This window comes from Calonectris borealis, chromosome 21 (assembly GCF_964195595.1).
Source record: "Calonectris borealis chromosome 21, bCalBor7.hap1.2, whole genome shotgun sequence".
Classification (NCBI taxonomy): Eukaryota; Metazoa; Chordata; class Aves; order Procellariiformes; family Procellariidae; genus Calonectris; species Calonectris borealis.
The window spans coordinates 5310590-5328186 of NC_134332.1; the positions used below are offsets into that span (position 1 = coordinate 5310590).

At 41.5% G+C, this 17597-nt stretch overlaps 1 protein-coding gene across 1 annotated transcript in view; it reads left to right on the forward strand.

Moving 5' to 3' along the window:
- Nucleotides 1–17597, forward strand: part of TNC (tenascin C) — a 74048-nt gene that overhangs the window by 37568 nt on the left and 18883 nt on the right. Inside the window, exons 11-15 of the mRNA XM_075170431.1 lie at nucleotides 4345–4764; nucleotides 7496–7768; nucleotides 9839–10111; nucleotides 11236–11508; nucleotides 16336–16608. Of these exons, the coding sequence (XP_075026532.1) occupies nucleotides 4345–4764; nucleotides 7496–7768; nucleotides 9839–10111; nucleotides 11236–11508; nucleotides 16336–16608 (1512 nt within the window). The remainder of the gene's footprint in view (nucleotides 1–4344; nucleotides 4765–7495; nucleotides 7769–9838; nucleotides 10112–11235; nucleotides 11509–16335; nucleotides 16609–17597) is intronic.

Sequence of the window (17597 nt, forward strand, 5' to 3'; positions counted from 1 at the left end):
TTCATATGGATGAAGTGCAGCTCAAGTGACAAAGTTTTTTTAAACTTATGTCCATGATTCTGCATTCAAGGGATGGTAAAGATTCTGAAGTGAACAGTTTGCTAAATGTTATTATGTTTTGCTGAAAAGAAAAGACTGAATATTTCACATTGATACTTGCTTGTTTGTTTCCTTGTAGCTCTATATAGTCTAACCCTAATGCAGGCAATGACTCTTGACCCAGAGGAGCTTTCTGGCTCTGGGAGCCTTCTTGCTCCAGAGGCCTCAGGGATGCAGGAGGATGCACTGAGGGACCTTGTGGTCTTGAGGGTAACAGACCACAGCTTTAGTGTCTCATGGTATGCGAATACAGGAGTCTACAGTAGTTTTGTGGTGGAGTACGAGGAAGTGTCATTGGCAGCTGGGCCCCCTGCAGAAACCTTCCTGCCCAGAGAATCCCTAGGTGCTGTGATTGACGGCCTCCAAGCTAACACTTCCTATAAAATCAAGGTGTATGGATTGGCTGGAGAACAGCGCTCTTCTCCTCTGGAAACTGTGGCTACAACAGGTACCTCCTTTCTGTTATTAACAACGGTATCACAAACTAGGGTACTGCTTATTTGTTAGAGGTCTCCCCCAGCATTGCACTAAGGTTTTGGTTTAGAACCACTTCAGAAATCAAAGAAAGTGAGCCATTTTACTAGTTGGAGGGATCTTTCTGGCAGCATGTCTTGAGAATGTTACATCAGATTAACAACTAATCTGTAGGGCGAGCACGTAACCCAGCTCTGAGGAAGCTGAGCAGTCAGACTGCAGCTTTGTTCTTTCTTGCTCTGATTCTGGAACCCTGCCTGTGTAGCACAATGTGGGTCCTGGAGGAGGACGGATGGTAATACATCAGGCATGAGAGGCCTGTGGAGATAAATGAGTGGACATTAGAGAAACCAAGCGCCAACCTCAAATTCCTCTGCTGAAGGACCCAGATTGTGCAGCAACTGCTGATGAATCATGGATGTGATACTGTCTTGCCTCTGGAAGTGGCTTGCACATAGGAGCATGGCTTGGGGAAGTAACTTTTCCATTCTGTTGAATGTTTTTAAGAAGATTTATGCTGTTTACCAAAGACCCTTGTCTGTGTTGTGCGTCAGTCCCTCTTCCTCTCCTGGCTTCTGTTAGTCTTAGATTGCGCCACCCTTTTTTATACAAACTCAAAGAAGCAATAGGAAGAACGATTAGGTGAGCCAGTTCAGTGGGAAACTGCAGTGCTGACCACAGGGAAACTAAATTTGCCAGTAAAGATTGTCCATTTCTTCAGCTAATTCCTCTGCTAAGAGTACCTGGAACCTGATTTCGGTATGAGGATTTTTAGTGGTAGCTACTATAGTATTTCTGGCTTGTGATATACTGCAAGTTTTCTTTATGAACTTCAGAGGTGCTGAAAGCCTAGTTTAATCAGCTGGTTGAGAGAGGGGAAAGCCGTTTAACCAAAGGGGTCTGAAAAGAATGCAAATACCTTGGTAGGCCATCATGTCTTACAAGCGTGCTTAAGCTGATGAGAGACTCTGCAGTGAAACTGGCTGATAGCCTCTCTTGGAAAATAATGTAGAATCCAAAAGACAGAAGCAAGAAATAATACAGAACACTCTTTGCTCCATCCCAAGTAACTGGGGAAATATCCTGGCAGGACATTAACATTCTTTTTAGTGAAATCGCCAGTGAAGCATTACAGTGGAATTCCTCAAAAGGCCAGCAACAGCAGTGTAGACATTTTTAGGCCATATTCAGCCTGAAGATTTTACTAAGAGAATGATATTGAGAAGTATTCCAGTCTGAGAAAGAGCATATGTTTGTTGTCCATCCAGTTTCCTTTCTACATAGCTTTCAGCTCTTTGGCATCTACTATTCATTCATCTTGCCACCATGAATCATTCTATGTGGCTGTCATCCACTCACCTAGGGATCCTAGAGCTCTCTTTCTCTTCTCTCCATCTATTCCCCTAGTTGCGGAGTCAACTCCATTGGTCTTGTTATCCTACAGTTTGATTGTTTTCCAAATTTTCCATTATCTGTTACAGTATTCTACCTGCTAAACAATGAACACTGATACTGTCTGTGGTATCTTTCTACCACTCTTTCTCGTCCACAAATTCATTTGTTGGAGTCAAGTCATTAAACCTAAGGTAATATTCAGAACTAGGTCTGAAAAAAAGTCAGAGGTAATGTAACTACATATAATTACATATGCTCCATGAGACAATCTGTACATGGCAACCTCCCATGTAATTGTCAAAGTTGGCACAATAAAATTAATCCACTTGTGACAACAAAATTCTGAATTAAAATGCCATTTAGGTGGCATTTAGGTGGTTGGTCTCTCAGTTTTTGTATAATACAGTTGAACTGTTACTGTATTTCCCATTTAGATTAGAGTAACCAAGTCCTTGTGTGGTTATACTATAACTGGCAGAAATCTGGGAGAAATGTCAGTAGGGGTTGTCAAGTAAAATGAGGGAATATGAGAAGCCAGTTTTGACTAATATTACACAGGGTTTTCTCAGGGATCCTCAGTATATCAGGAGTGTAATGCCAGCCTTGGGGTTTTTTTTTTTTCTTTTTTCCCTTGTAGTTTTGGATGTTTTGTCCTCAGTTTCCAATTCAGGGTGCATGGCAGTTTCCCAGTGGGACCATCCTCAGCATGGAGCTGTACCTGTGTGATGTACTGCTGCCCTTTCCTCCCCACTGGTCTGCTCACTCTATTTATGTATGTCTTCTGCAGAAATACTCCACAGTAAAGCCCAGCTACCACTATGCATGTTAAATAGACAACCTTAAGGCTGAAAAAGTACCAGTGCATTTGCTTGATGCCATAGTTTTTTGCCTGTTCCCAGAATAAGAAAGATCTGGTTGGCATCTAATTGTGCACAAGCAACTGAGAGTTGCAGAAGGCTAACAGTTCCATACTGCATGTCTTCCTGCTTTGTTACATGAGCTCAGTAACCCTGGTGCAGTCAGAAAATGGTTCTGACGGTTTACTGAGAAAGAGGGAAATATGCTAGTGGTTACCATTGCAGGTATGCTGGTGTGATGACAACATGGCTGTCTTTAGGTTGCAGCATATGTAGGGCCTGGTTCAGAATATGTACTGGGGTAATTCAAGGAAGGCCCTTACCTAAGTCAAGAATATATCAATGATATATGTAAATATAAATCACTGTTTGCCTCACAGGCTTCTCTCCTTCCTGGAGGTGAGCAAAAAACAATGTTTTTACATCTGTATTTGTCCTGAGAGTATATTTTCAAGATAACATTTCTGCATTTATTTGAAAAAATTTTTAATTGATCTTTCTGCTCTGAAAACTCTTTTTTCTGATACATGTGTGAATTTGGAGACAGATACTGAATCCTGAGTACGTATTTGTTCTGATCTGATCGATGGTGGTAGATGACTTGCTCTCTCTTAATTGAATGCAAGTAGAGCATGAAAGCAAGGAAGTCATTGAGGTGTGAAATGATGTGGTTTTCCACTAATGAGGAGATAATTCTGCATGTCAGAAAAATCACCTGCCTGTTGCCTTGCAGCTGTGATCAGAAACACATTCTCTGTGATCTCCACAGTTCTCAGATTTTCAGAATCTGACTGTGCTACAGGATATATTCACAGATCATTCAGCATGTTGAAGGCCAAGTCTTTTTCCCTTCCGTTCCTTTGAATCTCTCTAAAGAAAGATTGCTCAAGTTCTTCCTGTCCTGTTTTTTAGGTAAGGATGTGTGTGTCCCCCCCACCTTTTTTGAAAATTCTGCATGTATCCAGATGTATAACTCCTCCAAGCTTGTTTTTGATTGGATAGGATGAGATTTAGCATGCTTCTGTTGTGGCTGATTTCTCAGTCTGGATTTGGATATGTTTGCGATGTTTGGCATGCAATCCACCTATGGTTTGTATCAGAAGCAATAACAGACATGGTGTAGTAAAGATAAAAGGCATGTTTGAGAGACTTAGGGTTCAAATCCTCACCGATGTAAATTAGCGAAGTTCTTTGGAGGTAGTCAAAGTGTACTGATTTACATCAACTGAGGATGTGCCCATTTCTCTGCTGGAAACATTTCAGCTCATCTGTGTTTTATGGTTGTTGCTCTGGACCTGCTAGTTAGTGTGCTTGTGTGAAAACCATGCTGTGCTTGGTGATGCTACCTTTGCTTGTGGTCTGGATTCAGTCTCCAAAAAAGAAGTACCCATCTGTTTCCTCTGTTCTTAGAGCTCTTTAATGCAAAGCATATAAACTGTTTTGTAGATGTTAGCTGTCTTTTGGTATATTTGGGGGTTTATTATCAGGAAATTGTAACTTGTAATTTACCTCTGTTTAGCACATCTAGTCACAACACCTGAAGAATCAAACAATGAAACGTCATTTAATCCTACTAGTCCTGCACCTACAGAGCTAAGTTATTTAACAAACCCCACCACTGATTCTAATGCTCTGCTTTTGGTGCCCACTGACCTTCCCATCTCAGAAGCCACTGGTGCTCTTCATGACCTTAATATAACACACAGGACTTTCAGTAGTTTCACCCTGTCTTGGGCAGCACAGGATGAGGTATTTGATCAGTTCTTTATCACTCTGAAAGACCTGTCCAGTTTAAGCAGAACACAGGAAATCTTTCTGCCGGGAAACCATCGAGAAACAGAAATTGCCAATCTTACAGCTGGCACACAATACCAGATTAACCTCCATGGAAGCACTCAAGGTCAGCTCTCTTGGTCTCTGGAAGCCCTAGCTGCTACAGGTATTTTCTATGGATTCATTAGCCATATGTTCCTTTTCTGCTTTGAAATACAGAACTTCATTTTCATACTGCTGTTCCACTGCAGAAATGCTAGGCCTTGTGAGTGATGCCTTTCCTCTTAGTTGTTTTTTTTCTTTTTTCCTTTTGCACGGGATAAAACTCTTATTGCTATGGAATGAGAGCCTTGAGTGGTGCAGCATGGACAATGCCCCATGCAGCTTTTAAGGTGATGTAGCATCAATTCTCTCTTTTCAAATTGCATGCAAAGAGAGACATTGATGCATCTGCATCTGCATCTGCATCTGCATCTGCATTTACAAGGCACATGAAAATAGCAAGATGCTACAGGTATTTATGTGGATTGTGGTTCAAACACAAGAAAGATCGCAAGGAGTTTGCAGTTTGCAACATTGGCATGGAACTGGTGATGTCAGAGAAAAAAAAGATTGTAACACATTGGGAGTATACCTTTCTGAAAACTTCCACCTCTTATCCCTATTACATGAATTTCATGAGGAAACAGGCTTATAGCCACAGGGCTTAGTTCAATAATGATCAAAGTACCAGTGTGTAAGTTCATATCTGGAGAACCTAGCTGGAGACTAATGACTGTACCTGTCCATCATCCCAAACCAAATTCACAACATAAGATAAAATATTTACACAGAAAGATAGAGATTATTTCACACCTACTACAAGGCTAGAGCAGTCTCATCTCTCAATGGTTTGTTCTCTCTTTTTTTTTTTTTAAGTACGAACATCATCCCTTGATATCATTTGCCATGACATTGTCATTGTTTTGTCATATATGTTGGATGCTTTATGGATGAGGCTTTTGGAGGTCTCCAACAGTCCAAGCTGGTGCATGATTTTGTATGAATAAGGACAGAGAGAGCATGATGTGGTTGAGTGCGCTTCCTTTTCAGACATGCATGAGAAACAAACGGGAGGAAAAGGGACTCTGCATCTTGGAGGCGAATGAAACTGAGCACTCTTCAGAGAAATCTGAATTGCTTTTAAGCTGTGATGATTACTGCATTACTTATTATAATCACGCTTTTACTTAGAAGATTTTACCTTACTGTAACTTTTGGTTTAGTTTCATTTTCATTTTAAGGAAATGTGTTTGTTTTATTTGTTTCTGTTGCCACTAAAAGATCATCATTTCTGATACAACCTGTTCCTTTTCTGTCCTGCTTTCTCTTTTTCAGTTAAACAGTGCTATTTTGACAGGATTCATATTTTGCCTCAATGAGTCTCATTTCTGTTCCTGATAAAGCAAAACAGCTCTGGATTCATGCATTTTTTTTGTTGAACATCATTGTTTTATTTCATAAGCAATCTTTTCCTTTCTAACAGGATGGGAAAAGCTCGTCAAAACTTTTGTGTTTCTGAGTAGTAGCAATTTACCATACATTAGTGAATCTCACTGAAGATAATTGACTGTGATCTATGAGTGCTCAACCTCTGAAAATACAACCCCAGCTACCTATATAAGGCTATGCAGCAGTCATACAATAAGTACTCTGTTTTTACAAGGGGAAAACTTATATAAGTAATGTTGCTGAGCCTAATTTTAATTTATTCCAGGGCCCCTTTACCTTCTGTTTTAAAATATGCATAAAGCTTAAAGTTGAAGTTTACAACTGACAAATCAGATGCATTTCCCTCCATGCATCGTCTCATAAATTCTTAGTTGTGCATATTGGGATTATTCAGATAGACTCTGTTCTTATTATAATGCTTATGTGTCGACAATGCAAGTAAATAAGAAAAGTGCTAGAAAGTCATCGCAGTCCATAGGTCAATGATAGATCATATAGCAATATTTTCCATGTAGAAAAAACCAGGTATTACTCTGTCATTTTCCCATATGACTGCTAATTTTAAGGAATCAGTTGTATTTCCTCTGTAACAGAGGACTTTCTATTCTTGCTGAGAAAATTACCTAAACTTTCAGATTTAACAGCATCAGAGAGTTCGCTCTGATGGTCCCAACTTCCTAGGCCACCCCTGTGGTGGCTTATGAGAATGTTGATTTCATGAATGCAGATTTCAATTTTAGATTAATATCAGTAACTCTGAAAATCCAAGCTTCTCTGCCCCCAGGAAGGTTTTGTGGACAGAATAATATAATATAAGGAAGACAAATCCATTAAACTGAAGACATGCAGAGATGGAGGAATTTCCCCCTTCTTTATTGTTTTGGATTAGAAATAGTTCAGAAGAATAAATAGCATCCTTCATGTGGACGCAATTAAAAGCATAAACATGTGAATCCCAACTACTCTAAACTTAGTATCTTCCTACCCTTACAACAGGCATTATTGCAGTATTCATAGTCACTTCTTAATGGCAAATACTGAGTTGTTAATAGTGCAGTAAAGTGGTTATAGTAATACTTACTTGTCTCACAGGGAGTTGTAATTAATGTTGCCAAAACACTTGCAGCTGTAAGATGGTCCATAAGTTGCTTTCTGTAAGCAGTCTTTTAACATTAATGTGGTTGTTATCTATTATTACAGTTCTTTTCTTACTGTTCTGTTTTGCCATGTCTCTGAAGAGACTTTACAAGTTATCTGGGGCAGCTGAGAATGTAAATGTGTGTGTGGGTGCATCTCCATGTCACTGATTACAAGTGAAATTAATTAACATGGAACATCGTTAAATAATATGTCATCACCACTAGTCTGTAATCTGAGTAACTGATTGACTCTCTGTCCTTATTCAGAGGAAGAACCTGAGCTTGGAAAATTGTCAGTATCAGAGACTGGCTGGGATGGTTTCCAGCTCACCTGGACAGCAGCCGATGGGGCCTATGAGAACTTTATCATTCAGGTGCAGGAGTCTGACGATCCCGAAGAAACCCGAAATATCACAGTCCCAGGTGGACTGCGCTTTATGAATGTTACAGGCCTCAAGGCCAACACACCTTATAACATCACGCTTCATGGTGTGATTCAAGGCTACAGGACCAAACCCCTTTCTGTTGAAACCATGACAGGTATCTTTTCAAGTCACTCATCCAGTCCCATGGCTCACTTTCTTTGCAGACAGGGATGTGAGCCAGAGCTATTGCAACTGCTCGGCAAAGCTTGCTCACTTGGTCGACTTTGCATGGGGTGCGCTGAACTCATTAAAGCTTGGCTGAACATCTCTGGCATGGAAGTGTCTCATAATCAGACTTTCCAATAAGAGTCTCAGTGCCCCCACGGAGCCCTTTGCTTTTAGGCATGCTTTTTTCCCCCCACCTCAGAATGGCTTGTTTTGTTCCCTTTACTCGCTTTTTGCTGGTTGACACTAACAGCAAAACCCAGCTGGCTGTTGTACATGCTCAGGAAAGCCCAGGTTGCCTTGTATAATTATAAAAATCTGTTCTTTATTGCCCAGATAATCAAAGCCCGAGAGTATGTTTAGTTTTTACACTTCAGAAGCTACCCCTGAAATTATGCACCAGCTTCTGTGTAAATACAAACGCAGGAGCATAGTTTGTGCATCTGTCTCCAGGGCAAGGACAGACACCTTATATATGTTCTCATAAAGAAAAGAACACAAGTGAATTCCTACCAAGAGTAGTATTATATACTAAGCCACATAAGGGTGTTAAACAGTCCGATTGGTCTGAAAAAGGTATAATGCAAGAAGACCAAATTTGGCAGAACTACCCTGGCATAAACTGACCTGAAAGAAGGAAGGTAAGCCCCACATTATCAGAAGGTTGCATGAAACTAATCAAGAGCCACAAAAATAATTTTCTGGCTGATCTTGTGAAAGACGGCAGTTTTGAATGAGAGCTTATCATGACTTATCATAGTCTCGTGACTATGAGAGGTAAATATATACTTATGTCTATCCTGTATGGCTCACTGATTCTTCCAGGTGTTATGATCATTGGTAATGAACAGAGGATGAATTAATTGGCAATAAAGGGGCACCAGTGGCTCTTCTTTCAGATAATTTCTTGTAGACAATATCTGCTGCCTCTGGGCTTCCTTACAGACCTTTGCAACCTCCTGTGATTGTGACATGGCCAGAGCTTGCTCATATTTGATTTCCCCAAGCACGTATTACCCAGCACAGAAGGGGTAAAAGTACACATAAGAACTAAACAGAATTAAAACATTAAACACAGTAGAGCTTGCTGGTTTCAATAATGCTTTAAGCAGCCTGGCTTAGGTAGAAGTGTGTCTGGCACAAGGCACTTGCCTTGGGCTGTGTCCTGCTGCAGGCTAGAAGTCCTGTGCTTTGAGAGTCCTGAGTGTGAGCTGGTAGCAGATTGCCTATTGAAAATAGACAAATGTGGCTAGACAAAGGAGGCTGTACAGGGACAAACAAGAAAACAGACATCATGGGTGTCCTGCCTAAATATGCAATGTGCTCTCTTTTTATTAACTTAATGAAAACAACAGAAGATGCCCTGCTGAGGTTTTCCCTTCCCTTTCTGGGTCATGCTCAGCACCCAGCTTTTCAAAATTTTCCCTTCTGGGGACTTCCAATTGTCAGAATTTCCTGAGCCTTCCTGTAACACATCAGGGATGTCTGCAGAGAGGAAGAAACCCCAAGGCAGCTATCACTGCTTTGCATTTTGGCTCCAGCTCCAAAATTACATGCCAGCTTTCATAAGCTTAAGCTGAAAGGGAAAGTAGAAAAGCAAACAAAACAAACCTTTTCCTTTGGATAAAGCAATAGCTCTAGTTTTAGCTTCTTCTAAAACTGGAAGCTGACTTTTCCGAATGCCCCAGAGGCATTCAGAAAAGTTCTTTTGCATCTGCTTTCATGCTCAGACCTCAAAGACACATGGTTGCTCCTGGAGGTAAAGGGAAATAGCCATAGCTTTAAAGCTTGTTTTTCTTTTTTTTTTTTTTCTTCTTTTTTTCCTATTTAACATTTTGAGATGCTTCCATTTGATTTCTTCCCCTTAGTATCTGTCTGCTTATAACAAGCTTTTACTCAAACCCTTTTCTCCAATGGCAGCTTGGAGTGCTGCCAGCATGAGCAGAGAGAAGCACGGCATTTCTGAGCAGGAGGCGGTACAGGGCTGTCCCCTTCTGACCAATGTTGTTTCCCTCCTCAGGATTGCACCCAGAAGTTGGTGAGCTAACCGTTTCCGACATTACTCCTGAAAGCTTCAACCTTTCTTGGACAACCACCAATGGGGACTTCGACATCTTTACTATTGAAATTATTGATTCTAACAGGTTGCTGGAGCCCATGGAGTTCAACATCTCAGGCAATTCAAGAACTGCTCATATCTCAGGGCTTTCCCCCAGCACTGATTTTATTGTCTACCTCTATGGGATCTCTCATGGTTTCCGCACACAGGCAATAAGTGCTGCAGCTACAACAGGTATATAAAACCTACCTCAATGCTAACTCTCCTTTCTTCTAAATCTTCTTTACAGGTTGTGCCCCTTTCCCTGCCCTCAACTACCCCATCAGTCTACCCATTGCCAAATCCTCTACCTCATTGTTTGACACCTTCTAAGGAAGACCTGCCGGAGACATTTTGAACTGTGAATGTTAATCCACCATCCCATCCAGCAAAGTCAGTCAACCACATTGTGATGTGATTTCATTCACATAATAAGTTTGCTCTTGTTCAAACATTAAGGCTGGGGCAACCTCTGACACAGATGAGAAGCAAAACAAATTTCCCAAGAACCAAGTGGGAGATGATTCATTATGTTAGCCTCGCAACATGTGTTTGCATCTGTCATACAGCATAGAGGAGACGCTATTTCTCTCAGATAGGATGATTTCTAGATACCTTTTTTTCCTGATTCTCTAAATAGATTTCAGGCACTTTTCAGTCTGTGACAGCAGATTCCTACAAGGCAGATGCATTGCTTGAATTCAGCTTCAGAATTCAGAGATGAGAGATTGAAAGAATCCATTTGACTTGATGTTGGAGAATGAAATAGGTAGGCATTTAGTTGTTGGCACATTGTGCATCTCGAGGCTTTACAGTTGGCAGTTTTTTGAGAAAAGACAAGTCAGTCAAATGTTTTATGTGCTCTAGCCAATTACAGTATGAAAGTAAGGAAGAGGAAGGAGAGGATTAGACTACGGAAGCAGAAAGTGCATTCTCATAGTAGGTAGATAATAGCTCATGTTGTGATCATTTAATATCTCTACCAAATTTTGCCTGCTGACATGATCTTAGGAAAAGTTGTCATAGCAATCTGTCATAGCAATATATTAACATGGTCAATGACATTAAGCAGAATATCAAATTTCAGTGGTCATATAATACAGAGTTGCAGTTTCTACCGTCAGCAGATTGTGAATATCCTCACTGAATCATGGGCAGGGTGACTGCAGGGGTTGTGGTATGGAAAACATTGAGAAACACAAAGCTAGCTGATTTTTGTGACCTGTGGCTCATATGAACTCAAACTTCTATATTATTTTATTTTGTTGCTTTGGATTTTAATAATTGCAATACATTTCCATTTGTTTTTCTTCCTGTAGTAGAGGAACCTCTCCTTAGCAAACTCACTGTATCAAATGCTACCTCAGACTGCATGTCACTCACGTGGGAAGCGCAGGACAATGCCTTTGACCATTTTATTCTAGAAGTCAGAAACTCTGACTTCCCTTTGGACTCCCTGGTGCACACAGTGCCAGGGGCCTCCCGGCGCTATGTAGTCACCAACCTCAAAGCTGCCACTAATTACACTGTCCAGCTCCATGGTGTAATTGATGGGCAAGGTGGTCAGACCTTGACAGCACTGGCAACCACAGGTATTTCATTGTTTCACCTTCCAGGTTTGCTTTTTTCTCTTCTGTCTTTTGCTGTCCACCAAACTGCTCTAAAACATGGCTCCAACTCATCATCGTTCCTTTGGTAAATGATAGGGAGATCACTATGAAATAAGCTGGGCTTGAGAGTGCTTGGAAAAAGAGAGATCTGAGACAATGGAAAAGGCTGAAAAAGTGCCCCCAGCATTAAGGGAGTCAGTGGTAAACCATGATTGGTTTCCTTATATATACACTTATCTGCAAGCTCTGTGTATATATAATTGACTTGCTCCAGATGATTAATATTTTTCACGGAGTATCTTTGCACTTGATCTGGAATAAAGTTCTTGTTCATCCCATCCTCACTTGCTTTATGGTGGGTGGGAATCCTTCATGTCTTTATCAGCCTGGAGAGGCACCTGCATGCCATTTTGGCTCTTCGTTCTTAAAACCAAATGTCTGCCAAGACATTTGCATCTCTTGTGGGAGTTTCATGCAGCATGCTAAATGACCAACCACAACTGCATGGTGGCCACCTTGTGTTCCCAGCAGAGAGCAGGGCTCAGAAGGGATGTCCACTCTTTCTTGATGGTCAGCCCACCACTCTGTCACTTGCATTGCTACCTTTGAGTCTCTAAGACCTGTCTGGTTTCACTGGATGTCAGAGCTTTTCCTATGGTGATGGTGATTCCAGGATGGCAGGAGACTTGTCTGAAGAGATAATTTCAACTTATTTTGCATGTAGTGTTCTCTGGCGCCTGGGTGTCATGTGAACGTGCCTGACTGGATGCAAGTGGCATGTGAAGGAATGTGGCCATTTCAGGATGAGATTGGAAAGGATCGGTTTGTTCTCTCGGACCTGCATGCGGGGCTCATGGCTCCATGCTTGGTTTCACTGGGTTCTCCACCCAAACCTGTTTGCTTTGTGGATATTCTCTCATCTCCTCTCCTGTCTTCGGAAGTACCATGCTTACATGGTGACATTTTCACTGTCAGCCATGAAGGCATTGATGGTCACTGGTTGACAGCATGACAACAGCATGTGTCCTTAATTGGGGCCACTTGGATTCACCTGTTCCTAGACATTTCCAGAGAAGAAGGTGGACTATTATTTCAAAGTCTTGCAATGGGGAACGGGAGTAAAAGTTGGAACATCTTGCAGCAGTTCATGTTTTAGTTAAGAAAAGGATTTCATTCTTTCACTGTTCTCTTTGTCGGTGGAATACATCTTTCTTGCTTTTCTTCCAGCATGAATCACTTACATAGTTATTTTCCTGTATCTCACTGGCTGCATTTCCCAAGGTGTTCTTGGTTTATACTCAATTGGCAAGATCAAAAATAGAAACTCAGCCCTGAGAGCAGACACAGAATTCTCTGACCACCTGACTACCGGGTCACGTTTGTGCTCTCTTTGTGCTCTAATGAATCTTTAATGATTTATGCTAAACGGAATAGCTTTAAAACAGGACGGGTGAGGAGCGCTCTCCCTCCTATAGCATGAAGGCCAAGTTTCTCCCCTGGCAAGGAAGAGATGTGATTTTGAATTTCCTCTAGCAGAAAAGGGAAATCTTTACTTCTTAAAGAAGTGCCCTGACCACTGAATAGTCAGAAAGGAGAGCAACAGCAGTGTTGTGGGTTTTTTTGTCCAGTCTATTAGATATTCTCTGATTGTGCTTAATCAGAGGATGAGGAACACCTTATCTGTGGAGTCCAGGGAGGTTTTGGCCTGAGATTAGTGCTGAGATAATCACTGTTAAGGTTGAAACCCCTCATAAACTTCAGGGTCCAAAAATAAAAGTATCTGCAACTCCAGGCAACAGAAAAACTAAACAGAAGCTGAACTGGGATTTCAAGGATCTGTTTTGGACTCACCTAATTCCTGCTGAATCCTACTTTATCTACTTCGGAATTGCTGTGGGTTTGTATTCCCATCAAATTCCCAGTGCGGAGTTCCTGCAATTTATATGGTTTTACCACAGGGCTGTATGCTGTTGATGCTTCTGTAAATCAGGCCCACATTTCATTAGGAAAATCGAGGTTTTTTAAGAAAATTGAATGAAAAAATAAATTAAGAGTCAGCACTAATTTCAGTGGCTTCTTACAAAATAGCTGTTGCAATGCTCCGTTTTTTTTTTTCTTCAACCACTGCAAAACAAGGCTAAAGCATTCAGCCTTATCTTTAAGCATCTATAAACCTCCACTGCTAATTCCCCCAGCCCCCTGGAGTAACGCTGTCTCTTCACCTGTGTTCCTTTCTCCTTCAGAGACTGAGCCACAGCTGGGCACGCTCACACTCACAAACGTTACCCCCGACAGCTTCAACCTCTCATGGACCACAAGAGATGGGCCTTTTGCCAAGTTTGTTATACACATTAGAGATTCCTATGCAGCACACGAACCCCAGGAGCTTACAGTGTCAGGAGGTGCTCGCAGCGCTCACATCTCAGGCCTGCTAGATTACACTGGCTATGACATTAACATTAAGGGGACCACCAATGCAGGTGTTCACACAGAGCCTCTCACTGCTTTTGTCATGACAGGTACCTGCTTAAAAATTTGGAGTCTATTTATTGGCTTGTAAAAATATATTTTCCAGCATGGATTAAAAAAAAGACTCTCTACAGCACTGAATATCTTGTTCGGCAACAATGCTTTTGTTTGCAAACTTAGTGCAAGGATGGGTCACACCAGTCATGTTGACCTTAAAAAAATTTCTAGGAGGAGTACTAGTATAAAGTGACTTAAGAGCCCTCGGGAGTCTTTCTCCCATGTCTAATGATCTTTTTTAACTCCTGAAGTTTGGGGGGGAAATTTGCCTAATACTCAGTAGTTGCATCTGAAGGATCCAGAGAGAACTGGATTTTAGAACACCTCCTGTCCTATGATGTCCCCTCAATGCATCCCTTGTGTCTGAATATTTTGGCCAGATTTTGACTGGGATCGGTTGTATATCACGTGCCTCCTAGATGATCAAATAAATGCTACGGAGTTCACCTTCTATGTATTATGGGGCCAGTATGTGCTACTAGGGCTTGTCACATGGACACCCTAAATAGGATTAACAGAGAAATTGAGGCCTTTTCCTTTTTCTCCTCTCTTCATTAACGTGCAGTAGGAACACCAGCTGCAGTAACAGCATCCCTCACAGCATCTGGGCTGTCAGCTTCTGTGAAAGGCAATGTCCATGATCATTTTCCTTAAGGCAAATGCTTGCATTTTGCACCAGCTCTGACCTGCCCACTGATGACATTTAGTCACATAGTTAGAAATGAGCAACTCTTTTGCTTTCAAAACTCCTACTCTCTTGCTCCACCAGAGCACAAATGCTTCCTTTTTGAAAATAAAGCATGGACATCGGTATTTTGAGAGGAAGCTTCCCACAGTTAGGAACTGTGGCACTCTCTACACAGTAGAAGGATGTGCCAGCAGTTCACGTAAACCTGCTGGGTTTAGAGTGTTGGTGTCACTCAACACCTATCCCAGGAAAATAATTTCAGCATCTTGGGCTCATTATTTGTTTACCCATGCTCCCAGAGACCAAGCCAAAATGTGAATCTTTGGGATTGCTTGATTAGAAGCAAGTAAGCTGCAAAAATGTCTCCAAATTGAGTAAATTGGAGCTGAATCTCTGGCACCCAAATGTGTAAACATCAAAACATAAGGACTTCCAAATTATAAAACTTTAGGAGGGAATTTTTATGCCAAATTCTAGCAGAACATCAATTTCAGCAGTTGTGAAATGTCAAAACCAAACCCAAAACCCTTTCCCAGAGAAAGTTCTGTGTTTAACTAACTGGTATTTTCTTAAGTGAGTGGAATTTGAGTGATTGGAAGATCAAATGAGTTAGCGTCTCAGCCAACAAAGCAAGGTTTGACAAATAGTTTAGAGAAATACAAGCAATGCCTGGGATCCAGGATCAAGGCCAGGGCTTAGCAGAGCCAGTTGATCTTCCTATTTGACTTGTCAGATTTTGAGTGAGCAAAATACACTAAGAAACTATCTTGTGAAAATTTGGCCTTTTTTTTTCAGAGACTTGGTGGAAAAGTTTTGAGGAGTTGATCCACAGCCTCTAAACTTTGGCAAATGTCATGCTGATGTGAAAAAAAAAAGACCCCCTCACTGAAATCTCTTTAAGTTGTCAACATAGCACACTAGCAGCTGCCTGCGAAGCTCTTTGGACAGATTATTGCTCTGTTCTGCAGTCATTAGCCCCTGCCCTTAGCCAGTGCAAACTCTGGCTTCTCTCCTATCCCCCGCAAAAAACAATCTTGCAAGTATTTAGTACTTGCACTGGCTATGACCCTGACTGATTAATGTCCTGCTTCTGGCAGTGCTTCTGGCATCTCTGACCCCTCCACCATTGAAAAGAAAAGCTGGAGATATTCACGTGAAGTAGAGAGGTAAAGAAGCAAAATACAGGAATTGCAAATGCCAAAGTTGAGGCTTGTCCCTAAAGCACCGATGGTGGAGACAAGTGAAAGGAAATGAAAGCTTTATGCATAGCATTTCTGAAACAATTTTGGTTATAACTGTCTTACAGTGCATGCGTAACAGAAGAAATGCGTTTACACAGTGAGCTTGGAAGGAATTTCAATGGAGCTTGTGAGATGAGGTGCTGAGGCACCGTTGATGAAAATTGAGAACTGAGCATCTAACTTCTGGAGGCTCCATTGAAAATCCTAGTCTTGTGGTCCTGGCTATGCACTTCTATTAAATCCATACTTCGGGGAAAAATGTGATTTATGTTTGGTGGAATCTGTGACACTTTCTAATTTGCAATGTTTTTCGCTTCTTTTTTTTGTGTGTTTTTGCACCTTCCCTTCTTTTAGAGGCCATGCCCCCACTGGAAAACCTAACTGTGTCTGATATTAACCCTTATGGGTTCACAGTGTCGTGGATGGCATCGGAGAATGCCTTTGACAACTTTCTAGTAGTCGTGGTGGATTCTGGCAAGCTGCTGGACCCACAGGAGTTCCTCCTTACGGGAGCCCAGCGGCAACTGAAGCTTAAAGGCCTTATTACTGGCATTGGCTATGAGGTTATGCTTTATGGTTTTGCCAAGGGGCACCAAACAAAGCCCCTAAGCACTGTGGCTGTTACAGGTATTTTAATGTGAACAAATCGTTCTTTTCCACCCTTTCTTTCTTGCTTTTCTTCTCACATGGAAGATGTTTCATGCAATCCATTTGCAAAGCAAACCTTGGCTTTTGCATCCTTTTCTGCATCGTGGCTACACATAACTCCTCGTGATTGATAGGTTCACCAATGAAATTCTGTTCCTTTTAACTTGATGTTTCCCTTTTGTCTTTACGAGGGATCCTGTAGAGGCGCATGACGTGGGTTGCTGGGTGAAAGTTTCTGGTATGGTCATGCAGGTACTTCTAACTGAAGTCATTAAAGAAAAACGGCTGCATGCGGGAGCTCTTCTTGTTAACAGCTGCTGGGCACATCAGCATTCTCCAACTTACCAACTGTCAGGACCTTCAGGAAGAGTCATGGATTTCTTGCCCATGGCCTCCTTTTTTTCACTCTCTGTGTGGGTTCCACCCAAAGACCATTGAGTGTGATCATTGCCACCCATAAAGTTGGCATCCCTCTCCTGAAAACCTTAGCTCATGTTTTCAACCTCATCATAGCTGCCGTTTTCCAGCAGCACTTGAGCTTTCTTGAAAAATCATTGCAGACTGATTCTCTAGCCCCATAATCATCAAGTCTCATCTGCATGTTGCTGTCTATGTAGCAGTAAAGCTGGGGGTTACCTGATTGGAGGTTTGCGAGAAAATAAATAGGAATGCCTTTCTGTGGAAGAAAGAAGTGCATTGGAGATGCTGTAAGATAGTAACCACTCCAGTAGCATTTCTCTAGGTAATGATGTCTGACCATACTGAGCTAAAGTTATTTTGCAGGTAATTAATAACTTACAGCTCCTGGGATCCTCTTGAATGGGTTCTTTCACTAAAGACAGTAGGTCTTGCATTTGGATTTGAGTATGCTGTTTAAGGGGTATGAATTTTCATGATTCCCCTTTGCTGCTTCAGCATTTGTTTAATATCAAAGTAAAGGATTCATCTGATTAAAAGCATCACAGATG